The sequence below is a fragment of the Staurois parvus genome, unplaced genomic scaffold (genome assembly GCF_062004578.1).
Source record: "Staurois parvus isolate SC_StPar_1 unplaced genomic scaffold, SC_StPar_1.0 ptg000056l, whole genome shotgun sequence".
In the NCBI taxonomy this organism is placed as follows: Eukaryota; Metazoa; Chordata; class Amphibia; order Anura; family Ranidae; genus Staurois; species Staurois parvus.
This window is the reverse complement of record NW_028317852.1, coordinates 10,550,499-10,578,280: the sequence shown is the minus strand read 5'-3', so window position 1 is coordinate 10,578,280 and position 27,782 is coordinate 10,550,499. Positions and strand designations below refer to the sequence as shown.

General features: G+C 40.5%; 2 protein-coding genes across 2 annotated transcripts in view; one reads left to right on the top strand and one right to left on the bottom strand.

Moving 5' to 3' along the window:
- The window catches only part of LOC149469997 (dual specificity tyrosine-phosphorylation-regulated kinase 3-like), a 40,633-nt gene extending 40,105 nt beyond the window's left edge, over window positions 1-528 (bottom strand). The window contains exon 1 of the mRNA XM_089668337.1: window positions 336-528. Coding sequence (XP_089524463.1) covers window positions 336-444 — 109 coding nt within the window. The 5' untranslated portion in view covers window positions 445-528. The remainder of the gene's footprint in view (window positions 1-335) is intronic.
- Window positions 529-6,948: 6,420 nt separating this feature from the next.
- EIF2D (eukaryotic translation initiation factor 2D) overlaps window positions 6,949-27,782 on the top strand; it is a 57,261-nt gene continuing 36,427 nt past the window's right edge. The window contains exons 1-8 of the mRNA XM_089668336.1: window positions 6,949-7,115; window positions 13,732-13,922; window positions 15,739-15,822; window positions 17,421-17,511; window positions 19,496-19,603; window positions 20,290-20,543; window positions 25,683-25,800; window positions 27,031-27,076. Coding sequence (XP_089524462.1) covers window positions 7,060-7,115; window positions 13,732-13,922; window positions 15,739-15,822; window positions 17,421-17,511; window positions 19,496-19,603; window positions 20,290-20,543; window positions 25,683-25,800; window positions 27,031-27,076 — 948 coding nt within the window. The 5' untranslated portion in view covers window positions 6,949-7,059. The remainder of the gene's footprint in view (window positions 7,116-13,731; window positions 13,923-15,738; window positions 15,823-17,420; window positions 17,512-19,495; window positions 19,604-20,289; window positions 20,544-25,682; window positions 25,801-27,030; window positions 27,077-27,782) is intronic.

Genomic DNA, 27,782 nt, shown 5'->3' with positions numbered 1-27,782 from the left:
GCAGAAAGTAGAACCTACCCAGGTGGCCATACAATAATCATTCATGGGATTACATACCAGGGCAAGACACATCCAGGCCTTTAGTGGTAACTTCCTATTCCAATCCACCTCTAGAACATTGCAGTGGCACTAGTCAGCACTGTCATATCACAGGAGCCTGCACAGGTCTATCTGGCTCCATGTAACAGTGAAGCTGCGATCACAGGATTAATCCATGACATCCAGCCGGATCCTAGGCAACCACATTCCCCCTCATCTCCGATCTATATAAGGGCAGCCTGCTGCTGGCACTGGAAACCTAAACATAGAGTCCGAGGAGGCAATGGACCACCTACCTGCTGTGATCGGGCCCTCGGGCTTCCTTGTAAGGAGCATCATATTTGCCGTCGGCATAGAAGCAACCCCCGCATGCTGAAATCCATCCCTGACACCGCTCGGGCTCATCCGCGTGACACCCCGTCCTGCCCGGCCCGTTCTAAACACCTGACATAAGGAAACGTTCTGTACACTACCCAAACAGAGGCCGAACAGGCGGGGCTTGTAGCGAGGGGCGTGGTCATTTGGGAAAAAATTACAGTATCCGTTTACTGGTAATCTGTGAGGGCGGGACCTTCAATCGGGGCGGAGACTAGAAAATGAAGAGAAGACAAAATAGGAGAGGAAGGGGAGTAGGTAGAGAAGGGCGGGGACTAGGCAGGGAAGGGCGGAGAATAGAAAGAGAAGACAATATAGGGAAGGGCGGGGAGTAGGTAGGGAAAGGGCGGGGAGTAGAGAGAGAAGACAGACTACGGAAGGGCGGGGAGTAGGTAGGGAAAGGGCGGGGACTAGACAGAAGACAGACTAGGGAAGGGCGGGGAGTAGGTAGGAAAAGGGCGGAAACTAGAAAGAAAAGAAAAGACAAAATAGGGAAAGGGCGGGAACTAGACAGTGAAGGGCGGAGACTATCTTGAAAAAAGTTCCCAAGGAGAAGTGACGTGCAGCTAAGCAACGGATATACGAGCTTAGGGACAGGGGAAGGAATACTTGTTTGTTTACATCTCAGCTGTCTTCTCTACTGTGTGCTGGCCACGCCTGCGCAGCTTCTTCCCATAGGGTTCTGTAGGGATGTCTCCTGAGAGAAAGAATAGCTCTGGGTAGGTGGAGGCTGGGCTAGGTGAGCTCATTAGCAATGGGAATAACAGGAGAAGTGCACTTATAATGTAACCACTTGCCCTCCAGAGGCCTTACCCCCCCTTCCTGACCAGGCAATTTCTTGTGTTACAATGACAATTGTGCGGTCATGCAACGCTGCACCCAAACGAAATTTACGTCCTTTTTTTACCACAAATATAGTTTTCTTTCGGTGGTATTTCATCATGTGCATTTTTATTTTTTGCACTATAAAAAAAACTGACAATTTTGAAAATAAAATATTTTGGACTTTTTGCTATTAAACATGTCCAGTAATAAAAATGTAAAAAAATCTAATTTCATCATAAATTTAGTCCAAAATGTATTCTGCTACATGTCTTTGCTAAAAAAAAATCCCAATATGTGTAAATTAATCAATAAAACAAAAAAGAATTGTGCTGAATAAAGTGCTGAATAATGAGCTGCTGCAAACACGTGTTATGTGTGATCCCTTCTGACTGGCTGTGACTGACAGCCATAGGAGCCAATGGCTCCTCTTGCTGCTTCTGAACCTGTGAGGAGAGAAAGAGAGAGCAGAAATGATGCTCCACAGAGCCCAACATCAACATCACAGAGCGCAGATTTTCGACCTGTCTATGGCCGGCATTAGACAGAGACAGGGGAGCACACCATTCAATGTGACAGTAATACAAATACATTATTTGGATTACAATGTTTTTATTTGGATACAGATGTTTTTATTTGGATACAAATGGATACATTTGTTGCAACCGCAAGACTTTTTCATATAAAATATAATAGCAGACTTTAGAATAAAGAACGGAGCCGCCTTTCACTGACACCTGTACATTCCATAGCACAGTATAGAGCAGTCACAGGGCAGTCTTTTTCTTCTTCTTTTTCTTCTTCTTCTTCATCCCCATGGATGTGGAAAAGTAGCCTCCTAATTTTTGAAGTTATTTGCATATCTGATCTAACTAACAAAATACAACATTAAGTCACGAAACAGTAAAACAAAAATGTTTTCTTTGCATTACAACAACTGAGCATCCATAACAATTGTGCATTTCACACCCTGAAACCACAGGACTGATTTCAATTAGGAGCTGCTTATCTAGGGGATACAATAGAGAAAAGATCAGTTATAGATAGAGAATTAAAATGATGCAAGAAGAAAAGATGATTAAACTACTGAATATGGGGAATACCATAACCTATTATATGGGATGCATTCTCATATCACACAATTCTACAATAATAAAAGTGTGACTGATTTGTCACTGGAGAGAAACAATACATTTGCAATTTACATGTTGGAATGAACATACACTTGAGGTTTTTGTAATTGAAAATAGAGATAATAAACAATGTAGCAGTGGCACTTACTACTTATAGAAACAACTACTATAGAAGAAAAAAAAAATCGTAACCATCGCTTTTGTCAGTCTCTCATCTGGTAGATGCTATGCAAGTACGTATATATCCAACTGCACACATAACAAAGATTACAGCTTTCATAAAAAAATAAAAAATAAATAGTCATACAAACTAATATTAGTACTTTTTGTGAGTTTGTGAAGGCTAATGTTCCTTAATAAGTTCCCGCTGACTGTTCTGGATCCCCACGAGCCATGCTGCAGCTCAATCTGTCACGAAGAAGAAATTTTTTATTGGTAAAACGATCAGCCGATTTGACCATCATTGCCGGGAAAATCGGCCGATCGTCAAAATTGGCCGCAAATTTTCCAACATGACCGATAAAAAAAAATGCCAAAACCCCGAAAAATGGCCGACCAATTAATCCACTAACGGTGCAAAAATCGGCCGATTTTTGATCCGTCTATGGCTGGCATTTCAGGGCCCCATACAGCCTACCTGACAGGGCCCCCCTGAAAATATCACAATGATAGCGCTCAACAGCACCATGGTCATTCATGGTGAACTACAAGCCAATAGCTGCAAAGGATGTCTGTATTTGTAGTTTTCCATCTACAGAACTCTGTGAATGAATAACGCAGTTGGGCGGGTGGAGCTAGCTGTCACAATGGGGGATCAAGGGGGAATGGGTGCTACAGCAACATGTTACTCCTGAATATCGGTGTAATGTGTAACCAGGGGCAGACTGACAACTCATGGGGCCCCCGGGCAATAGGGGATCATGGGGCCCCTGTGTCCTTGCCCAAACTCAAAAAAGCCTATGAAAAAGGTACCAGGGGCATCTTATGGGGCCCCCTACTGACCCTGGGCCCTCGGGCATTGCCTGAGTTTCCAAATGGTCAGTCCGCCCCTGTGTGTAACATGTTAGGAAAGGTGAACTTATCCTTTAAGCCTTTGGAACCATTTTGAACCCAGCAGCATCAGAACATCAACACTATTGGGAGGACCTGACATCAGTGTACAGAAGATTTCTATACTATGCAGCAGCCAGACAGTAAGTTCTATGACCTTGGTGCAAAAAAAAAAATCTTAACCTTTATGTCCCCCAGCTGTGATCCCCACAGCTGATCATTAGTTGTGCAAACAGACACAAATAGCTGTGGCCACTGACAGCCTGTGTGTGTGTGTGGGCTTGGCGGTCTTTGCTATCCGTACACAGCTGGCAATCCCAGCAGCAGGATAAAGTAGATTATTGCCTCTGACATTCACATTGTGTAAAAAACACCAGTGTGAATAGTGCCTTAGGACGGCTTCACACTGCCCAGCTGTGCTTTTGCTAAAGCACAGCTAACCTACGTTTTTTATGTGGGTTAGCTGCGCTTTCCTATAGACTTCTATGAGGTCTTGTGGTTTTGGTGTAGTTTCAGAAAGCGCACCAAAACTCCTGCATGCTGAATCTTTGTTGCACTTTCTGAAACTGCACCAAAACCACAGCAGATCATAGACGTCTATACTAAAGTGCAGCTAACCCACACAAAACATGCAAGTTAGTTGCGTATTGCCCAAAGCACAGCAAGACTGATCTGGTGCAGTGTGAAACTGCCCTTAGATATACTTTAAGAATGAATAGTGATGGGCTGCATGTTCGAGTTGAACGTTAGTTGGACTCAAACATCAACCATTTGTGTGTTCGGCGAACACACGAATTTCAAGGGCGTTCAGCAGGCTGTCCGCCCCTCACATCCCACAATGCACTGTGTCCTGACAGTGCATCGCGATTGACCAAAGCAATGCAACTGGCTAATCACAGTGCATGATGATGTCACAAAGGGTAGGGTGACCCCACCCCCTTGTGACACCGTCGCACTATTTAGGAACTGTCATACCGGCATTGCATCGTGATTGATGTTGGATCTACTTCGGGGGACATTTTTAAAAATGTATTTTTTCAACCTGGATTCTTTCTTAGATTATTATTTTATTTATTTTATTTCAGGTACTTATATAGCGCCATCAGTTTACGCAGTGCTTTACATATATATTGTACATTCACATCAGTCCCTAACCCTCAAGGGGTGTACAATCTAAAGTGCCTAACTCACATTCATACATACACATGCTAGGGCCAATTTAGACAGGATCCAATTCACCTACCAGCATGTCTTTAGATACACAGAATATAACTGGATACTAACATTTATAGGTAAAGTTGAACCAGGGAATATCCGATTGCCTTTCGGGGGATCAGGAAGGAATTTTTTTCCCAGCAGGAGTAAATTGGATCATGCTTTGCTGGTTATTTTTCCTTCCTCTGGATCAACTGTGGGTATAGGATTATAACTTTTTTTTTTTTTAATGGTTGAACTGGATGGACTGTTGTCTTTTTTCAGCCATACTAACTATGCAACTATGTAACCGCCTCCCACCCACCACATAAGGGAGGGAGGCAGTTCTCTCATTCTTGGAGGACCTCATATAATGCCCTCCCCCCGGAGGATCACCGATCTCAGTAAAGAGCCAATGATGTAAGCTCTATCATGTGATTAGCTGTGTCCAATCACAGCTGATCACATGTAAATAGGAAATGCCGGCTATTAGCGGTCCTCTCCTCATGATGACAGCACATGAGGAGAGGAGAGCCGATAAGTGGCATTCTTCAGGACATCTACACTGATCATCAGGGCACTGATGATCAGTGTAGCCCCATCAGTGCCACCTGTCAGTGCCCATAATTGCCACCTGTCAATAATTGCTACCTGTCAGTGCCCATCAGAGCTGCTTTTTAGTGCTGCCTATCAGTGCTGCCTATCAGTGCCAGTCAGTGGCACCTATCTGTGCCCATCAGTGCCGCCTATCAGTGCCGCCTATCAGTCCCCATCAATGCCATTTGTTTGGGTAAAGTGTTGCATCACTGCACAATTGTCATTCAAAGTGTGACAGCGCTGAAAGCTGAAAATTGGCCAGGAAGGGGGTAAAAGTGCACGGTAGACAAGTGGTTAATAAAGGACTTGTCAAAGACTGTCTTCTGTCATTTTTACATTACACTTTTTTTTCTGTGAATGGATAGCAATACCATGTACCACATACTCATTCACATGGGGGGGGGGGGGGGGGTCTGGGATCTGGGGGCTCCTTGTTAATTCTGATAAGCCCCACAGACACCCACACCCATAGGCCACGGTTGTGGGAAAGAGACCCTTGTGCCCATCAACATGGGGACAAGGTGCTTTGGGGGGGAGCCCCCCTGCCCCATAGCACCCCCCCATGTTGAGGGCATGTGGCCTGGTATGGTTCAGGAGGGGGGCACTTGCTCGTTGAAGATGGATGCCAGCACATGGAGCAACACAATCTCTGAGGAAAGGTACTTATATAGTGCCATCAATTGACGCAGCGCTTTACATGTAAATATATATTGTACATTTACATCAGTAACCCTCAAGGAGCGTACAATCTAAGGTGATCATTCTGGAGAGTCATATACTGGAGAGTCATATGGTACCACCAACGATTTATGATATAGCCAAGAGGAGAGAGTTCCACCACCATTGTCGGAGGGATCCATCTTACATCCGGAGGGACACCCACTGCATTACTCAAGGCTCATTGGTCCTTAGGGGCCTGGGCAGGAAAGTGATGGGGCACCCCAACTATAGAGGATTGGCACATTGCAGTTCACATCTGCATGGAATCTGTTATATACACATGGACACTACCCACAAAGCTATTTTTGTGTCACTGTAATGCATGAGATCCTTATTTGTATGTGCTTCACTTCACACTTATGATATCTTTATGTGTGTGCATATGTTTATGACCACCCAGGCCACACATTATTGAGTGGCTTGTGTGACTATATATACATTTTTATTTGTGACCCTTAGCGCCGTACTGTTTGTTTATATTTTAGTTCACTTGCTCGTCCCCCCGTTTCCTGACCTGCCAAGCTGCATGCTAGGATAAGGGTCTGGTATGGATTTTGTGGGGGACCCTCATGCTATTTTTAATTTTTGTTTTAATTGACGTGCAATGCCGACAATTCTTTTACATTCAGCTGAAAGAATAACGTTTTTTGTAGCTGTGCCGTATCTTAGGGCATACTCAGCTGCGGTAAGACACCACTTAGTGAATTGTCCCCACTGTTTGAAGTTCGCAGTTGAACTTTCGTCAAGGTTCGAATGTTCGACCGCAAACCGGGTGTTCGGCCCATCACTAATAATGAAAATGATTAGTAAAACTAACAAGTCCTTTACTGATATAAAAGATTACATTATTAGTTAAAGTTAATCAATTTTTAATAGCTTTCTATACATTAGAGGAAAGAAGGCAACTGCGGAGGAAAGAGACATTTTTTTTCCTGTTCTGTCAAAGGAAGAACAGAACGTCACTGTACGAACAGCAAAGTCCCTATTCTGCAGGAAGTCGCAGTTTCCAGACGGACCGCATTTAAGAACGGACCGGAAATAATAGTTCCCATGCCATAAGTGGTTTTATTGGCCGCAGTTTTTATTTATTTTATTTGTGTTGTGTCCCTGTGTCTTTCAGCCGCCGGTCATGTTCTGTAAGGCGTTCAGAGTGAAGTCACACAGTGCCTTGAAAAGCTCGGACAGGTGATGATGAGTGTTGTGTGTACTTAGATATTGCTCGGTGTGCTGGAGAAGTATGGACATGACATAGACATGTGTTTTGTGTTCAGGAAGGCCGGGCACATGCAGCACAGTTTAGGGTGTAGGAAGTATGCTTGTATATATTTTAGGAGCTTCTTTTTTTTGCTGTTTGTGTGCAGATACTCCTTTACAATAGCTGGTCTGATCTCAGGTCATCTTTGTTTATTGTTATACAAAGGTCACATTGCTTATGATCTGAGGCAATCAGAAATCTAATACTGATCATTTCATTGGGGATTGGTTCTAGCCAAATCAAACTAGATCTTTTCATGTTTCAGTAGATATTAGTAAAAATGAGCTAAAAATTGGAGGTGTAATGATAGACTATTGTAAAGGCTTTTCAGTACTGAATGATAGGTAAACAGCAGGGATGAGCTCAGCCTGAACTTACAGGAGTAAGCCTGGCAGGAAGCTGTCACCTGTACAAGGCCAATCATCTGTGGTTATGGCATGCCCCGCAACAACATTTATACACGCCCCTTGTATATGTGCAGCGTGGATAATGCCCCAACTGCAAATGATTGGCCCAGTATAGGTGACAGAAAAGAAAAATGATGGTATCTGCTTGCTAACTGCCTCCTTTAGCAGTAAAGCGTCCTCTCTGCGTTGGATCACGTATCTGATACATGATCCAGTTCTTCCATGTAGGGGGCGTGTCGCCCCGGTTACGCTGTGATTGGGTACAGCACAGGCCACTCAGCGGGTCCCAGCCAATGACTGATGGCCGAAACCTGCTGATCGGCAAAACAGACGACAGGGCAAAGCTCTGTGATTGTAAACAACACAGAGCTCCGTCCTGACAGCGGGGATGTGCCGATTTTTGTTTTCCTGCAAAGCAGGAAAGAAAAGCGGACACATCCCTTAGTGAAATCAGCACACAGTAAACACGCCAAGCATTGTAAAGCATTGCACACAGTTAACCCTTTGATTGCCCCTAGATATTAACCTCTTCCCAGCCAGTGTCATTAGTACAGTGCCAGTGTATGTTATTAGCACTGATCACTGTATTAGTGTCAGTCAGTTCCCACAAAGTGCCAGTCAGTGTCAGATTGCCTGCCGTACTATCGCAGTCCCATATAAGTCACTGACTGCCGCCATTGCGAGTATAAAAAAATATTCCAGTATATATCATTGTTTGTAGACACTATAACTTTCACATAAACCAATTAATATACATGTCTTAGGATTTTTTTTTTTCCAAAAATATGAAGCTGAGTACAGTTTGACCTAAATTTATGAAGAAATTTGATTTTAAAAATGTTTTATTGGATATGTTTTATCACAGAAATTAAACAATATTGTGGGGGGGGGGGGGGGGGTTTATTCAAAATTTTTGGTCTTTTTTTTTTTCTTTATTTTAATAAAAAACCCAGTGGTGATCAAATATCACCAAAAAAGCTATACCTGTGTGAAAAAATAATGTTAATACCATTTGGATAGATACAGCATTGCATGTCTGCGCAATTGTCAGTTAAAGTAGCGCAGTGCCAAATGGCAAAAAAAAAATGTCATGAAGGGGGTAAAATCTTACGGAGGGCAAGTGGTTAATTGATACAATTTTCTCTCTTCCTGGCACCAGCATGGACACACACACACTCTCTCTCGTAAATATTTTCTTAACCAGGGTTTCTCCAGAGATTACTGGTTCACCTTGAGCAATTTCTACTAAGACAAGTAACCACTTACAACAATGTATTTTTTAGCTATTTGTTAGGCTCTGTTCACATCTGAGTGTTCCAAAGGTGCGTGTAAAATGCACATCGTCTTGCTTTGCCATTAAAAAAGGTTGCAAGAGGCTGCAGTAAACAATGTCTTATTACCATTTATAGGAACTTTCCAAATTCAGTGATCCCAACATTGGGTGCAGAAAGTGGAGGGACTAATAGCAGCACATCAAAATAGAAGTAATTGTGTAATAGTGGTTGCGGCCAAATATGGAGCTAATAGTGCTGTAGTTTAATAGCTACTGGCCTTCAGGGGATTAAACGAAAGCTAGAGTGTCTACCCAATACTAATGGCTAAGGTTTCGAACAATAGATGCTCCATGCTTGTACAGAATGTCCATCAAGTAGTTTCATAAAGTGATTAAAGCAGAACTAAAGGCAAACTTTTTTTTTTTCATTTTGGGTAACATAAGAAAGGGTTATACCCCTGTTGGTTTTTTTTGTTTTGTATTCCTTTTGCCTGCTGTGGCCTATTCATTAGACTTCCCTTGTCATAGCCAATAAGGGACATCCCTGGTATTCACCAGGGTCACCTAAACTAGTGTCCCCATTGGGGTTTTCTTTCACTCTTGGTGATAATGGTAAACAGGATGAATAGAGAGGGGAAATTTCCAGAACGGGGGAACAAGCAGCAATAAAAAATATTTTTCCTTCAGCTATAATTTAAGTAACATATCGTAAAATGATAATGCCCCTCAAACAGAATGTTGGCTAGCTTTAAGTCCATAAGGAGCACTGGTGGGTTTATGCACTGGAGATCAGGAAATCTAATAAATGGGAAACAGCCATCCAATCCTCTCCTCAGTTCCTTGTTCTCTTCCCTCTGACCCATTTTCCCCTTCCTCACTCCAAAGACCCAAACCTTGTCCCACCCTGTTCCTCTCCCTACCTTTCAGTACCATGTAGCCTGGTTATCAATGATGAGCTACTCATGCATGCCACCCCTTCCCTTACTTTCTGGGGATTTCTATAGATTAAACAATGACCTATCAATGTGAATGAAATTCAGGCATCGCAGTTATTTCTGGTTAGTTCCCAGGTATAAAAGTTCCCAGCAGATCGAAAGTTCTGTGAACAAAACCATACCTTGTAATAGATTGATGCAATGTTATCAAGGACCTAAACCGCAACATAATTTCCAATATTTCAAATGAAATTGCTTTTGCAGTGAGAAATTGAGGAGCAGTAATACACTTCAAGGACTGTGGAGCTCATTGATACTTTTGTTGTTAACATTTGTTTTTTAAACTTAAAAATTCATAGCACCCGTTATACCTTTGATAGGCTTAAAAAGAATTGCCCACAGAGTTTAATCAAAAGACAAAAATTCAAAAAGCTTTATATCCTCCTAAGCCTGCATTTAAAAACAAACTCCAGGCATATTTCTTTTTTAGTTTAAAGTGGCTGCAAAGGTAAAAGTTTTTTTGCCTTAAAATGATATTAAAGGGGTTGTTTTTTACAAATTCTTTATTTATATAGAACAGCATATGTCCAACAATTCCATATGAACAGTCAGGTAAAGGCAATGAGGAAGTGATGGCCTAATAACAAATATTTCACGAATCCGCATGACAACATAAGCATATAATAAATAACATAGAGCACGCCTTTATAGAAACAGGGTCCCTTCATATGACCGAACCGTTGACGGAGACTTTTTTAAAAAAAATAAATCATCATGCTTGCCTGCTCTGTACAGTGTTGTTGCACAGAGCAGCCCCGATCCTTTTCTTCTTTAGGTCCCCCTAAATACTGACTTGAGCCTGATCTTGATCCAGCTCTATCTACTTCTGCAGCAGATTTTCTGCCTTTTTCTGGCTCTCACAGGCTTGGCTAAGAACATTGGCGCCTGCTGCTGTCAGTCAGAAGCTGTGAACAGAGAGTGGGGGATGGGGCCAAGCCAGGCTGTGTGTTTGAATAGATGCAAGCAACATGGCTCAGGATCCAGCAAGCACGAGTGTCCCCATCAGAAGCAGCTTCCTATTGGGGCACTTAGCTGGTGGGGGAGCCAGGTGCGCTGGTGGGGGACACCGGAAGACGAGGATCGGGGCTGCTCTGTGCAAAACCACTGCACAGAGCAGGTAAGTATATGTGGAAGTAAGTATATGTTTGTTATTTTAATTTAAAAAATTGTAAAGCTTTACATAGAGTGAAGAAGGCTTACATTTTTCAAGTTTGTATTCCTGTCTGGGACTTCTTTGATGTCAAGATGTCACTGATACAGGAGCATTAAAACCACTGCCAGATATTCTAACACTCTGCTAAAAATGTGTTGTTGTATGTTGTCTTTGAAGAGATTTCCTATTACTTTTTGTGAGGGGGAAAAACTTCCTAATAAAGACAGAGACATCAGTATAACCCAACACAGGCTCTAACCCTTAACCTGCTCTTTCAAAAGCAAAAACACATTTTGACTGAAGTTGGGAGTGACAAACTAGGAGGGCAGAGAGAGAGCATGCTGAGTCTTAGCATTCAGAACACGAGTTGCCGGGGATTTTAAAGATGGAGGATCGGCAAACAATAGGGCAGAAGGGACCAGGATAAGGAGGGTAAATATAAAAAGTGTGGGTCAGAGTTCCAACAGTTCACAAAAAAGGGATCCAGTGACACCTGGCAATTGGACACCCACAATGAACACAATCCATGTCAGGGTAGCACTAAAAGTCCCAACAATCCCACTCTCCAGATAGCAATACACAGCCAGTATGGAACTACAAGTCCCAGTGCCCAGATACCTCACAGCTAATAAGGACCTACAAATCGTAGCAGTTCCAATCACAGCATACCCATATGCAGAACTTTTTGTCCCATTATTTCTAATCTCCATGTCTCCCATTGAATTGCTGAATAGCACAGGGCGAGCTCTAAATATGCACTTATTCTTTTCTGTGATCACAGGTCAGTTATATTGTATCTGAAGATCAGAGATCTGAGCCCAAAGTACTTGTGCAAAGGTATCTGGCTATATCTTTCTACAGGATATGCTAAATTCTATGTTCCCTGTGCCTATAGGAACCCATTGATTAAACATACAGATCCGCTCAGTATGGGATCCCAGTTGTTATATGGACCTGAGTGTTGCTGTTACAGAAGCAAGGAGAGCATTCTGCTCATGTGGTAGCTTTGTACAAGGGAGAGCACTCACTCCTTTGATGCTGGGGGCAAGTGTTCTAAATATTGTCTGTCCTAGTGTTTAGGCAGAATGGAAGTTTTTTTTGGCCAGGCTGTAGGGATGCAGCTAATGGCCTACAGTTATAGCATTTAATCTAAGCAAAACTTGGGGCCCCTTGACTGCATAGTATTGCGATGCAATTTCCATAATGCAATAGGAATAGTAGTTCTCAATGGACATTTTTCTGAATGTGATTGTGGGCAGATGTGATTATGAGCAGGACAGTTTTAGTTCTCAGTGGGAATGGGTTTGACAGACCTGGAGGCTACTCGTCTGTCGGTCAAATGATGCAATCTATGCAGGCATGTCAGATCAGGATTCTGAGACTCCTGGATCCTTTCACTACAATGAGTGGCATCGCAAATACGTCACCGTTCACTTACAGAGGAACAAAACTGAGGGAGTCACAAAACCATGACCATGAAAAGAGCAGGCATAGCGGCCACCAGTCTTATGAAACATATATGATATAGAGGAGAATAAGGCCTTACGCTGTATTCAAGTGGGGATCACTCAGTGGCTTTATGACTGTTCCAATGACCTGAAGATATTGAGTAAAGGCAATAAAGAAGCTATTTATATATAGAATAAGAATTCTGTTCAGAGTTTAGCTTTAAAGCTTCCTATGATTGGCTGAGGTGAGTGGATGACATCACAACCTCTGCCTCAGCCAATTTAGAGGAAGTGTTTGTATTCATTTGTAGAATACAAAACCTCCGGTGGTGAATGTCTGAGCTGCATTCAGCTTGACTCCATTTTGTTCTAGGAGTGGGATGGGAAGTCATCATCCAACTGCTGAAACACACACTGTAAAGTTTCTATAGCTGTTAGTGCACTAAATAGTTTAATAGTCAGCTTGGCCCAAACAATCTATTTAAAGGGACATTAAATGTGGAGTTAGGCTTAATGAAAGCCATAGACGTATCGACTTCTTTCATTCAGCCCAAAGACTAATGGATTCCACCTATCCACGATAAATAGTACAAATTGAGGCATCTCCCCTTCCGGGTGTTGTATTCAGAAAGTCACAGTGCCTACAGCTGTCTTATTTCTTTAACAGTGGCTACATTTTTTTTTTTTGCCAGTTTTTCTCCACCCACAGTTTAAATTTTGTCCAACTAAGCAGGAATAGGCAAAGAAGAGGCTGCAGGGGACCAGTTACACTGCTGGGGGGACCCTGTTAGTTCATGGAAGAAAGATAATTTTACTTTATCATTATACCAGCATCCCAAGACATAACAAGCAGTTAAGCTTTGCAGTGCCAGGGCCCACTGCAAGGGTAGATTTTTTTTCTTTTTCCTGGAGTTGGGTTTTAATGAAAAAAGTACAGTTTTTGTGCACACTGTACACTCAATGTGTTTTGCAGCTTCTAAGGCATTCTGCCAATTTTAACTCTCAGGTGTTATGTCTTATGTGTTAGTTTATGCTTGATTTGATACCATTAGGTTAACTTTATGCTGATACTATTCGTACCCAATGGGAGCGCACACTTCACTGTTCGCTGTCTCTCTAGGGATCTCTAACTAGTACAAAAATTGTATACGCAATGCATGTCTTTTGAATATTGTGGGAGTTAATTGATCTGTTTTAAAGCTGCAATGCAAAGAAAGTTAAAATAAGCAAGTGAACTGTGTTTCAGTTCTTCATGTTTTACACTCGACAGGAAAAAGTTGCGAGGAGACATTAGCTCTGCGTTTCCTTCACTGACGACTGAAAAGCTTGCTGAACTAATGCCACCCAAAGAAGACTTGACTGTTGTTAAAGTATTTGTCCACAAAGGAGATGCAGTGTCAGTCTATGTCCTCAACAAGAATCCTATCGTATTTGAACTAGAAAGAAATTTCTACCCAACAGGTTTGATTTTGTATACACAAGGCAATTGTCAGATTTTAACTGTCACAATTCAGTATTTCTGTTTCAATATTTTTACTAAATTTTGCAAGATCATGAATAAACAGGGAAATGGTTATCAGTACTTTACATAGCATATCGGTTTTGCTTTACCAACACATACGAGAAAGAGGGAAAAAAACTATTTTAATTGTATCCACACACAAAATGTCTTTCAATTGCTTACAACAGTGATGAATGTAATTAAACCAAGTATGTGCAAACAGGTAGGGAATAGAGAGGGACAAGTGCAAGAAAATCTCTGGATGAGGTCATGGGGGTGAAATGTATTTCATTCCACAATTATGTCAACTTTGTGGTACCTTCATAATTTGGGTGTTACACTTTTACAAGCACTGTCTATTTCCTGAAACATGCAGCCTAAATAAAACAGTATTAATGCGATATGCAAATTGTATTTTTTTTTTTTTTTAAAGGTCATCAGCTAAGTCTATCCACTTGTCCTGGCAGTTGAGAAATAGATATATATATTGCCTAATATTCTGCAGAGAGAAATCATGGATGACTGTCAAGGAAGAGAGGAGGTGTCTGACATGCAAGGCAGTAATTATAAGCATGGCTGTGTGCAAAGCAAGATGACACCATCTATTGAGATATTTGAAAGTCTTTAACTGCCTCCTGCCCACCATATAGTACAATGACAGGTGCAAGGTGGTTCTCTCATTCTGGGAGGACATCATATGATGTCTTCCCATTCTAACCGCACATGCACTGCTCCGGGAGCGCGCGGCTCTGTCCCTCGGACACGGGATCACCGATCAATGGAAAGAGCACTGATGATTAGTGTGCCCTGATGATCTGTGTAGCTCCAGCAGTGCCACCTGTCAGTGTCCATCAGTGCCAGCTCTCAGTACTCATCAGTGCCACATTTCAGTGCCTACCAGTGCACATCAATGCCACATATCAGTGCCCATCTGAGCACCTTTTAATGTCAGTCAGTGCTGCCAATCAGTGCCACCTATCAGTGCCGCATATCAGTGTGCACCAGTGCCACCTAACTGTGCCAGTCAGTGCCGCCTATCAGTGCCCATCAGTGATGCCTGTCAATGCCCATCAGTGCCACCTATCCGTGTCCATAAGTGCAGCCTTTCAGTGGTAATCACTGGAGAAAGAGAAAAAAAAAGTTTTGGTTTTTTTTTTCAAAATTTTCAGTGGTTTTTGGTTTGTTTAAAAAAAAAAAACCCAGAGGTGATTAAATACCACCAAAATAAAGCTCTATCTGTCACAAAAAAATGCTAAAAATTTCATATGGGTACAATGTTGAATGACTGTGCAATTGTCATTCAAAGTGCAACAGCGCTGAAAGCTGGAAATTGGCCTGGGCAGGAAGGGGGTATAAGTGCCCTGTAGGCTAGTGGTTAAAGAGCTTGTAACCAATTTTTTCCTAACCAATTTTTTCCTAAGTTTTGGTTAGAGCACGGATGGATTAGAACCTCTGACAAGTATTGTGGTTCGGGTTTTTTTTTTTTTTTTGGGGCTATGCATACACTTTTAAGAGACCATTTTCCTGTTAAACTGTATGATCTCTGCAGGCATTTAGCCAAGTTCTTACATAAGCAAACATACTACTTTCCAGTTAGATGTAATATTTTTGTAGGCACATAGCCCAGTGGCTAAAGGGTAAATGTTAAACTGCCTAAAGTTTGATCTTGGTTATCACCTAACTTATGATCGTCTTCAGAAAAAATGCATTGTATATATTTATATTATTGTAAATTTACATATGTTTATAATCATGCTCAACTTTGTGTTCAAACAGTCTACACTTTATGGCACCATCCAGATCTTTTACCAGTGTTCACCACCTGGCCACCTGTATTTGAAAGAATGTCTGGCGGTGCAGGTAAGGTGTTTTTTGTTTTTTTTTCTTGGTGTATGGTTCTAAAAGGCTGTTTCAAACTGAACTATAAAACTGCTATTGACCAATTTAGGGTTTAGATGGTAAACCCTGGAGATGAGCTCTTCTGTTCTAATCCTTGATTTTTCTTCCAAAAATATTTTATTAATATAAGAATAGACAAGATAGCATATAAAGCTATAAAGCACAGTCAGAACCCAGACATGATATATTGCTTCCCGTTTCACAGATGGGACTTAGTGTAAACTGTAATACAAAGCAATGTGGTGTAGAACAATACATCAAGCATACAATTCAAACCATTGGATACGTAGAGGAAAGTAGGTGCATCACTGAAGGTGTATGTCGTCTCGTCTTGAGTATCAGCAATTCTTAATGATGATGTGATATGAAGATTCGAGCATGGAAGGCATTAGATGTTGTTAAAGTCATAGTTTACGTGTTTATAGCTTAAGTGTATAATATAGTTGCAGTTAGTCATATCTGCGTGAAGGTGAATGCACTATTTGGTTGGTGAAGAATGACTGATAAGGTGGTATAACAGGTGTGAAATAAGAGAGAGGTCAGAAAGAAGAACAGCAAGAAAAAGAAATGTAGGATGAGATGGTAGGTGGGTTTAAAAAATAAAAAAAAAAGTATTGTATTTAATACGGGGGGGAGGGGGAGTAGTGGGTTGAGTGACAGTAGCATATATAGGCAATAAAAAGTTAAAATGGATCACCTCCCCAAGTATTAGCCGAGCCGGAAAGGTAATATTAAAACTTAGAATATGTTACGTGCAAGATCAGACAGTGGGGTAACACGTGGATCAGATACCCCATAAAGCATATCATGATATAGCTCTTCAGCCTATCTTTACGTGTGATAAAAGTGTCTTCGGTGAACCGGGTATTCCCCGATACAGCTTTGTATTAGGACATTTAATCCGGGGATATAGATTGATCATTTACTATTAGGTGATAGGTAGAAGTGGATTTGAAATGACTCCAGCATGCCCATGTTTTCTGAAATCTCTCGAGATGTTCCTTAGCTATAGAGATCAGTTCCTTCATTTCCTCAGTTTTGTCGATCCTAGCAAACCATTCTCGTACAGTGGGAACATGTGTGGAGCGCCAGTGTACTGGGATACATTGCTTTGCAGCATTCACCATGTGCTAATACTCATGTCTCATCATACTTCAGGTGCATTCCAGTCAAAATGCAGTTACTGGACATGCTGTAGAATTAATCTCTGTGGGCACCAGAAAGACCGAAGTTATTGTGTTAGCCGATACATCCTAAACCCACTGCTCTGCATTGTCCACGTACTGGCAGGGTGTTTGCTCAAAGATCTTGTCATCGCTCTTCATTGAAGAGAGTAATGAATGCTCCACTCTGTTTTTCTGGATAATTTTTTTCAAATCTACAAACGATAGCTGCAGCCATAATGTCTCCACCCAAAACCACTGCCTCTGTAAACAAGGAATATATACTTTCAAATATTGTGTTCTTTACATTTTTGTTGTTCATGGTGTTTTCTAGATTTTCTTTCTCTGAGTCTTGAGCAATTGGTGAGTGTATTTTATGTATTTCTTCTTTTTCAGATTTGATGCTCCCTGGTGTTTTGGTATCATCTTTTGGTTTACCTGAGGTACGGCAGGGAACCCTGTGTGCAATCACCTTAGTGGGAAACAGGTACACCGTATATAATATGTAATCGGGTAGAATAGATCGTAATTTTTTTCTATCCCCGGAGATGTTGCTATACTTTTTTTTTTTTCCCTTATACTTTTTGCTTTACTTTTTTTTTTCAACGTAAAAGGTAACTAGAAGCCTACAGTAAGCATTGAAAACAATCTTATAAAGACAAAGTTCCTTAGTGGGGATGTAGACAATGACAAAACCTGTCCTTAACACTACCTCACTCTACCCAAAACGTGAAAAAAAAAAAAAACACATTTATGGCTGTACATCCACTTTCATTTGTGGGAAGGTAATCCCTGCAGTAAATATGTTTTGTTTGTGTGTGTTGAAACGTAATTAATATATTTACTATTGTTATTATAATAACCTTGTTACTATGACACTATGGGGTTGATTTACTAAAGGCAAATAGACTGTGCACTTTGCAAGTGCAGATGCTGCAAAGCTTAGTAAATGTGGAAAGCTCTGCTGACTTCCATCGTCCGATCATGTGCATGCAAAAAAAAATGCTTTTTTTTTTTTTTTTTTTATTTCCCATCAAAAATTGCGTGACTATGCTATATGTTCAATAAACATAAGTGTTTACCTATGAAATAAAACACAAAATGTGTGCAAAATTGCTGAATATACAAATGTAAAAGCCAAAACTCAGAAAAAGGAAGACATCCAATATCAATTTAATAAAAAATTAAGTGAAATTTCATCCTGTGAGATTAAGTTGAATCAGAATCCTCAAAAAAAAATATTGTGAAGAAATCCAAAAAAGTGCTGTTGTGCAAAAATCAAACTCTACCGTGATCAATCCACACCACATGATAACCCAGGGCACTCCAGGTACTCGCCGCCAACCTCTAAAGTCCAGAAAATTGGGATTTTTGGGGGATTTCATTTTAGACATTTTTGTTTCGGTGACTGCAGCTTAATAGTATTAGGTTTTTCCTATTAGTTCAGACCCCTGTTTGTTTTTAATCAACCTCAAAATGTTTAGTTTGTATAACCAACCATGTAACATAGCCTGATTTCTCCAATTACTGCAAGGACTAGATACTTCAGTAGTTTCTGTGCAAGTAAAAAAAAAGTGTATTTCCCTAGATGTTATGAAAGGATGTTGGCCGTGTTAGAAGATATTAGACATACAATAGTAACTATCCATTAGATCAGGGGTGTCAGTCAGTTTCATTGTGGCCACATTAACATTGTGGTTGCTCTCAAAGGGTCAGTTGTATCTGTAAGACTAAATGTCCAGGGCACCCCACCCCACTTACATCAGATGTCAAGAGCCTCCCATCCTCCTCTACATCAGAGTACACCCCCTTAATTTGTGTTACTACCAGGTAGCAGCTGGGGCAGAGCTGGGAAACAGTGCAAGGTATGGAGGAGGACCAGAGGAGGGCTGGAGTTCGCTGCCAGAGTCTGCTGAATGCTGACACAAGAGGAAGTGAAGACGAGGGGGTGCTGCGACTGCACAGAGAGGTGCAGGATCTGTAGGAGGAGTTTCGTCATCCTCTCTGCTGACTGCTGAGATGGGGGGGTGCTCAGAGATGAGCCTCTCTGTAGCTGCATGGAGAAAAGCAGAATCTAAAGGAAGAGTTCTGTCCTCCTCTCTACTGCCGACTGCTGTGAAAAGGTGTGGGCAGAGAGGAGGGGGGTACCGCAGATGCAGGAAAGGCGTGAGGGCTACATGAAATGGCTTGGGGGGACTTGTGTTTGACTCATGTGCATTAGATAATAAGGGCATATTCACACCATATGCGTAGGTTGTGTTGGGCAGGCTCCAGACTAAAAGAAATGAGAATTCTTGAAGAATCTTTCTGGAATTGTTGCAGTTGAAAGATGACTAATGTAGTTGTGTTGTATAATAATGAAAAGCTTGTGAATTTATATTCCCAGTAAAAACAAGACAAGTTGTATATTTTTTTTTATTTTAATATTACCAAAAATAGCTGTAGCATAATCATGTTTTATTCTTCTACAGGGCTCCCGTGGCAATAGGTGTGGCCACTATGTCTACAAAAGACATGCTGGCTTCAGGAATGAAAGGCAAAGGTTTCAACATTTTGCACACCTATAAAGATCAGCTTTGGTAAAAAGGTTATTTTATCTGTTTGTGTGTCTGGTTAAATGAGACTATAACATTTTTTCTTGTGGTATGCTGAACCTCAAGCAGGCACTCGTAATAAACTGCCAACTCTTTTTTTGTTTGTTAATGCAGTGTGAACAGAAATATAGGAAAATGATCTTATGCTTGATTTATTTTGTAATGTAATGATACTGAGAATAAGGTAGAAGAGATATTCTAGTGAAGGTAACATGAATGATTCCTTCACTTCTGTTCCTTTTTGTCAGTTATGCAATGGGGGTTATTTACTAAAGCTGAACAGTGCAACATCTGGTGCAACTCTGCATTGAAACAATCAGCTTCCAGATTTTATTGCCAAAGCTTAATTTAACAAGCTGAAATTAGAAGCTGGTTGGCTACTATGCACAGCTGCACCAGATTCTAAGTGCTCCAGTTTTAGTAAATCTACCCCAATGCACAGTTCCATAATTGGCACTAGCGTGTTGTAAATGTAATTTTGTTACTCTCAGTCTTGATATTTATAGTGGGGAGTTTCTAAATATTTACAGCCCTCCACATATATTACTAATTTGGACAATGACATTTAAAAAGATCTGCTTTTTTACTTAAGTGTTTTTATCTACAAAACTAATTTTCAAGTGCTAGGCATTTAATTTTCTACAATTTCTGACATTTAAATGTTGTGTTAGGGCTTATGGTGACGAGTCATGTCCTCCTAACATTCCACCAGAGGAGATCGAGGTTGCATCATCTGCCAAACTGGAGGAAGGGTCTTTGGACTCAGAAAGCCCAGCTTGTATCACAGAGTTGGAAAATCTGCACCTGGAGGAATTTGCAGCAACAGCCCAGCAGGAAGGTGGAGAAGTAAAAGAGAGTACTGAGACATTAGAGGAAGAGAAAGTAGGAATATCCGATGTGGAGAACTGCAGTACCTCCTCACAAGGTTGTAATATTTCTGTTTATTTAAACAGCTGTCTGGACAGTCCACATACTGTATACTGTAGCATATAATTTTGACAGACTTTACTTGATTAGGTATATAAATTATGTGTTTTATTCATGATGTTGGGCTCTATGTACAAGTCTACTTGTTTACATACTGGGATTAGTACAGCTACTGCTGTACTTCTGGGCTACTCAGATGTTCGTGCTGCAGGTCACATAGACCCCAGTGCAGCAATTGTCTCTACCTCTCTCTCCTCCTGGCCATTCACATAATTAAGCCTAGGGCAGTTTTGTGAATGGTCGGCAGGAGAGGGAGGCAGAGACATGATCTCAATGCTGGGGTCTTTGAGATCTGCAATGGTTACATCCAAATGGTCCAAAAGTACCTTTTTGAAGCTGTATTATTCCCAGAATTTAGGATAATGCATTTTCTGGCCAAGGAAAAGAACCTGCCGAACAGTAGGCTATTTCTTAGACAAAGGAATGTACAGCTGCTTCAACTCTGGAAAGTTTGTGTTTGGAGTTGGGCTTTAACTACAAGTACACAAAAAGATTTTACACATGCTGTAAATTTATTTGTCCCAGCAACCTCTGAAAAATGTCACTATAATTGCCATATAATTTTTGTTTTCGGCAACCTGGTAGTGGGTATCTTAGTGTCTTTTGTGGAGCCAAGCCTGAGGGATTTGACATTTGGCTCAATACAGTGCAGATTTCTCATCTTTTAAAGCTGAACGCCAGGAATTAAGCCACTTTGTAAGATGTGCTAGCATATTATAAGTTAAGTCAAACAAGGTGTATGCCACCTTGTGGAGTTATCTCTTTAATTTTTTATGGAGCTCTGGATGTGCAGCTATCACTATTCTATGGGAGAGAAACTGGCTTTTCTCATACACAGCAACTCTGCCTGACTCTCCCCTCAGCTGTTAATTCACAAAAGCCTTTGTATCCTGTGAATGAGTTCAGTTAATACAAAACACTTTGTGATTGGACTAAAGGATGTGAGGGGTGGGCACAGCTGGTGCATGCAATTTTGCAGCCTTAGGAGTTGCGACCAGAGGGTCCAGTGTTGAAATGCCAGAAGCACAATGATTGTTCTGGTCCTGTGTCTTGATGAAAACTGTAAATTAAGGAGTCCATGAGGTGGAATGCACTTTGCTGGACTCAACCCCTACTAATCCAGCACATTTTACAAAGCAGCTGAATTCCCATAGTTACGCTTTAAACACCTTGGAATCTTGCCTAGGAACAACTGTTTTACAGCAAAGAGGGAAACACGAAAAGGGCAGGTCCATGCTGCCCAAACTAAGAATTAGCTTAATAAAATATTAGCCATCATGCTGGCATCTTTTCAATAAGTTTGGCCTTAATTCAAGGCTGTTAAGGTGGTGAGTTGCGGTATGTGTCTATTTAGAGCAGCCTTTCTCAACCGTGGTGCTGCCTGAGGTTGTCAGGGGTTCCATGATATCCTGGTTGAGAAAGAGGTGTTGATCAAGCTCTCATTGTACAGTTCGTAGCGCCGCTGGTCCCCTATAGATAGATAGAGCGCAGAGTTCTGAATTCTGTATCATAACATTGGGAGTTCAATCAGAGACGAACAGAGCAGTCGAAGGGAGAGGCATCTTCCTGAGTCCTGATCTCTCCACCTGCAGGGCATCAGTGTAAACAAATCATTCCCCCAGCAATGTGAGTGCAAGTACAGTTTGTATTTAGGTCTGTACATTGTTTGTAATCCTGAGCCCTATTCTGTAGATAAAAACTGAAAAACTAAGCTAGTGGGACTGCTTTTTTTTTTTTTTGGCTTTTTCACAATAGCTGCAAGGACTGCCACTCCTCTGAAAAGCAATCTATGCTAAGACCACTTTTTAGAGGCATTTGACAGGGGGTGAGGAGGTGATATGTAAATGCAGCACCACTGTGCTACAGCCACATGCAATGCACACGTTTGTGAGGCAGTTGCAGCACAGCCCCATTTACCTGAATGGGTCATGTTCGGTCGGCAGTAGTGCCCACTGAACGCAGCAGGGGATATAATAGCTGCTGCAGCATGTGTACAACCCCAGTTGCTGTCTCTGCAGCTAAGGCGGGAAGCAGCTGAGGGTCGTAAAAACACAGCTCAACCAAGTGCTTTTACTGTCCCCAACCTCATGTGTGAATAACCCTTAGACTAGGGTGCATTGAGACTACAAATTTTAAAGGGTGCCCTGACTGGAAAAAAGGTTGGCACTCAAAACATTGGTTTAGAGTGGCAACAGAGAAATTTGATAAGAAATGTAGCTAAAGTTTAAAGATCCATTTTACTGCAGTTGAATAAAATGCCAACATGTTTTGGGGTTAAAGGCCCTCCTTTTTTATTAGGGTTTCAAGTCTTGATAGAAAAAAGATAAAACAATTGTTATAAATAAATATTAATATTCAGATAGTAAAGTTTAACAGAATCTCTCCTTTATAACAAAACAAAACACAGTCTGTCTTTATTTCAGCTTTTGTTTATTTCGTTTATTTCAGTTCGTTTATCGGCCGATTTTTCGTCCGAAAGAATAATCCGCCGATTTTCGCACTCATGGCTGATTTTCGCGGTTCCTCCTCATTTTGTTTATTGGTCATGCTGGAAAATTTGTGAAAATCGGACGATTTTCGCAATCATTGGTGGCAACATCGGTTTACAGAACGAACAATGTTTTGTTTTTCGGATGAAAAATCGGCCGATAAACGAACCGTCTATGGCCTGCATTAATCTCATACAAAGTTGTACAAGCTAGGACCTGGGTGATTCCGTGAAAGTTGGCTAAAGAATAAAGTGTGGCGTAAAAGGCGCTTCATTCAGAACAGAGACCAGTCACTAGTGGTGTACCACAAGGCTCTGTAATAGGTCCTGTTCTGTTTATTCTGTTTGTATATGATATAAGTGAAGGTTTGGTGGGTAAAGTATATTTTTGTTGTTGACACAAGGGTGTGTAATAAGGATGATATTTCTGGAGGTGTTTGGTAACATGTTGTGTTGTAGCGTTGCCGAATGAGTGGTCAAGGCACTGGAAACCATGGTTCAGTTTTTTTTTAATTGCAAAATAAATACATTAAAGCAAATTTTCACATTCATGCACAGTGTTGACCAGAACTACAGAATAAAAGATTTGGAGTGCCTATTTCAGATAATTGAAAAATTATTTTTCCATGTGGCCAGGCAGCAGGTGAATCAAACAAAATAATGAGGTATTTCACTAGAGACTTTAGAAGGAGGAAAGAGGAATCGGAATACTGTGTCCTGTTCTGGAGCCTCAAAAATGTATTAATATTTAAGAAGTGGTGAAAGATCTGGGGAAATAAAACATATTGGAGAGACTGGAGGAACTTAATATAAACAGCCTCAAGGAAAGAAGGGAAAGAGGGTACATTATTGAAAGCTTTAAATACATCAAGAAGATGATAAGGTTCTCGAGGGCAGTATTTTCATTATGAAGCAAAGATTAAGATCACAGGGACGTGGCCTCAAACTAGCAGAGAAAGGTGAAAACTAACCTTAGACTTTCTTGAATGGACTATATGCGGACTTCTTTACTTGTTTTGTGCACTGATTATTTGATTGCACGCACATGGTGGTGGATTTAAAATTAAAAATGTTATTTATTTATATATATTCATATATACATTTTTTTTGGTTTTAGGGATGCACTATTATTTGTGATTGTTTGGTTTATCACATATTTTTATTAACCTTAGAAAGGGTTTTTACCAAGAGAGTAGTTGATGCTTGGAGCAGATATTCAGCAGAGGTTGTAAGTCGGTCAATAGTAAGTGAATTGATATAAACCTAGATCTATACAAAAAGGTTAAAGAAAAAAACTGTCAAAAGTCTTGATGGACCACTTGGACATTTTCTGCTGTTACCCTTCTATGTAAATGTATATTTGACATATTCATGTCTAATTGAAAACTGTGTATATCTTAGTTATTATTGAGAAAAAGAACTAGGCAGACTTGTACATTAATATCAACAAAATTTAATGATGGCCCATCTGAAACCAGTCACACATTTGTTGGTAAGGCTGAATTACCTGACCTTTCAATGTTTCAGAAACTGGGTATGTCTTTTTTTTTTTTAATTAATTAATTGATTGATTGATATGTGCTAGTCATAGGTATGCCAATCATTAAACTCTAATCCAAATATAACTCTACCCAGATGCCAACTTTATGTTGTAATCTATAGCAACTATTCTTATATATAATTTGTTTCTTCAGTGTGCTAGTGTGGCCAAGATAATGGAATCTTTTTGTTTTCCTGCAGATGTCTGTATTTCGTGCTTTAAAATGTTAAAGACCATATGTACATACTGTATACTGTATTATCTTTTAAGCAGTTGTGAGATGCTGCTAACCATAGAAATGAAAAGAGTTAAAGCGGTTGTAAAGGCTCATGGTTTTATACCTTCATACATTCTAGGCATGAAGGTAAAAACTAACTGTGCAGGCTTTTTTTTTTATTTCATAAAAAAAAAAAATCTGCAGCTTTTATTAAAAGAACAACTGGTGATCTACTTTGAAGCCCGTCAGGCTCTTCATTTCATAGGAAGTGACAGTTGTCTTTTGTTGTCACCCTTGTAGAGACCACATGACCATGCCAGCCCAAATTGTGCAAGTATGGTTCACTGTTCTCTCTAAGAAGGAAAACTTGCTCAGAGAATATGTGCAGACAACGTGGGAGTCAGTGCATGCATGTAGACAGAAAGCAGCTGAAAAAGGCTTGGTGTAGTCATCTGCACTGAGATGCATAATGGGCTTAGAAAGGGAAAAGATAGTCTTTTCTGGAAACAAATCAGTTTGATTCACTGCCAACTAAACATCATCCAGTAAGAATTTTAGATGTAATTTTAACTTCATTATATTCAACTGTATTACTTTCACTGATCCATAAAAGTTGTTGTACAATTTAGATCTTCTTTAACTTCGTTATGATTGCTATGTATTACATTCACTGACACACAAAAGTTGTTGCTGAGCTATGTTGGATACTGAGATGCATGATAATCCTTTTCTATTCCACTTTTTGTTTGCTTGTGAGTCCATATTCCTTTTTAACTGTGGCATTAAAAAATTATATTTTGATAGATGTTTATCCATTTTTGTTACATTTTAGAAACCATGGATGACTTGCTACACCAGTGCTTTTTTCATGCATTGAAGTATAAAGTGAAGAAATCAGACCTTCCCCTTCTTACAAGCACATTTCTTAGGAATTACCTCTTTGCTTGTTGGTGAGTTCTAGGTTCCCTTCACCCTGTGTCCATGAATCTATATTGTGAATATACTGTATGTCAAATGGATCCAGATCATGCTAGGAATCAACATCCTGCCAGCTTGGATGGGTCATCCAGGACGAATGTAGTAGTAGGTGGGGTTTTTTCTGCTAATTTGAATGGTGGTAATGGTGATGACAACTGTGGTACAGAGGTAATTTGTCACTGATATATAGTGCAGTCTGCAGTTTTTCCCATGTTTTAAAAGATCCTTAGTCTTTCTCTTTTAACTGTCCACGCATTTAGCTCAACAGTTTATTAAGTCAGGAATGATAAATTTCAAGGTATTTGCCTTACAAAAATCATTAAAGATGGGCATATTTTTTTTTTTAATAGCTCCACAACCACATCTTACTTTGCCATTTCAAAATATGCTTCTTTTTTGTGTAAGATAAGTTATTGATTTACCTGAACTTTTTAGACCATTGTAATGCTCTCTGATTCAATGCTTTTTTAGGTTTTTTAGGTTTATAACAGACAAAGTGATATTTAATAGCGTTTTCTGATACCAGTTGGAAGGTATTGCTCTCTCATTGATTGCAGTCCTTCTGCAACTCAGAGGTTTTGGTGTGCCGTGTATGTTTTTCTGCAAGATTAGCACTATTTACATTCACCAATTTAACATAAAATTTAACTTAATTTTCTTGTCTAGAACACAGTTTTGTGCAACTGTGACACATTTATAGGATGTATTTAAAAGATAGGAATAGCCAAAGATTCTTTCGTTATACTGTTGTGGGTCACTGGAATACCCTTATCTTTGTTCTCCTGTGACCCAGAGATCCACCACTCATGGTTGACAGCTGGCTCTGGCTCTCATCATGCAGCTGAGATTGAAAGCCAGCTGTGCCCGCAACACCCATCCTCCCACCCACCGAAGCCACATTCTCCAGTGAGCGCTGACTGTCACTGCTCTCTGCGAGCCTTGGAGCAGACTTAGAACTGAGCGACCATGTAATGACTCAGTTCTCGATCTTGTCTTAGTGCCAGCAAGGACAACTGCATCATCGCACAGATGCTGCAGCATGGCGGTGAGTATGTAGAGTTATTTTTTCAGAAGTCCATACTTTTCCTTTCATGCAACTAAGGCTAGTATAGTGGTGAAATAAAACTTGAATTTTCAATGTATTCTTTTGTATAGAAATATTTAAAGAATGTGATGATCTTGTAATTTGTGTTTATCTTTAGCCCTGAAGGACAGCAAGTGGATATTAAAAAGTCTAGCTACAAAAAGGTAATATGGTTTATTAACTTTACATTTTCCCTGCTGTCCTACTCTAGTAACCTAGTACTTACTGAAGTTTAGGTGCAAGATATGTGGAAAAATCAAGATATCTAAAGTTATGTTTTATCTTGCAAAAAAACTAAACACTGCACTGAGTGCAGCAACAAATACAAAACATATAATGAAATGTGTGCACAAATAATACCAATAACAGCAGCACTCACATGTATCTGAATATGTAGATATCAGCAATGTGTTGAGCTGTTGTGTCTATGTAAATCAAGCAAAACAACATATGTGAAACAATAAAATCCACTTGAAAAGAGTCTCATAGTGATTTATATGAATACATCTATTTGTGAGATCAACCTTTTAAACCTATTTCACCAACCACAGTGTCACCACGACCATATCAACAGGCTTTCCAGAGCCTAAGACCCCACATTAGAAGAAGTCAAGTAGTGCTTGCAATCTGACATCAGAGCAGATGGTACAAAGTCTTGCACGGCAGGATGATGATGGTCCTACAGTGCAGCATCAGATATTATGGAAATCAATCTTGTGCGTAAAAAGGAGAGGAGGGGGCCACACAGTGTAGAAAATTCAAAACCACCTTAATAAGAAGCCTGGTGTGTACTCGGCTAAGCAGAGGCCAATGAACACGGGGTACAACAAATGCTGGTCAACTGAGCTGGTGTGATGACGTCACCGCTAG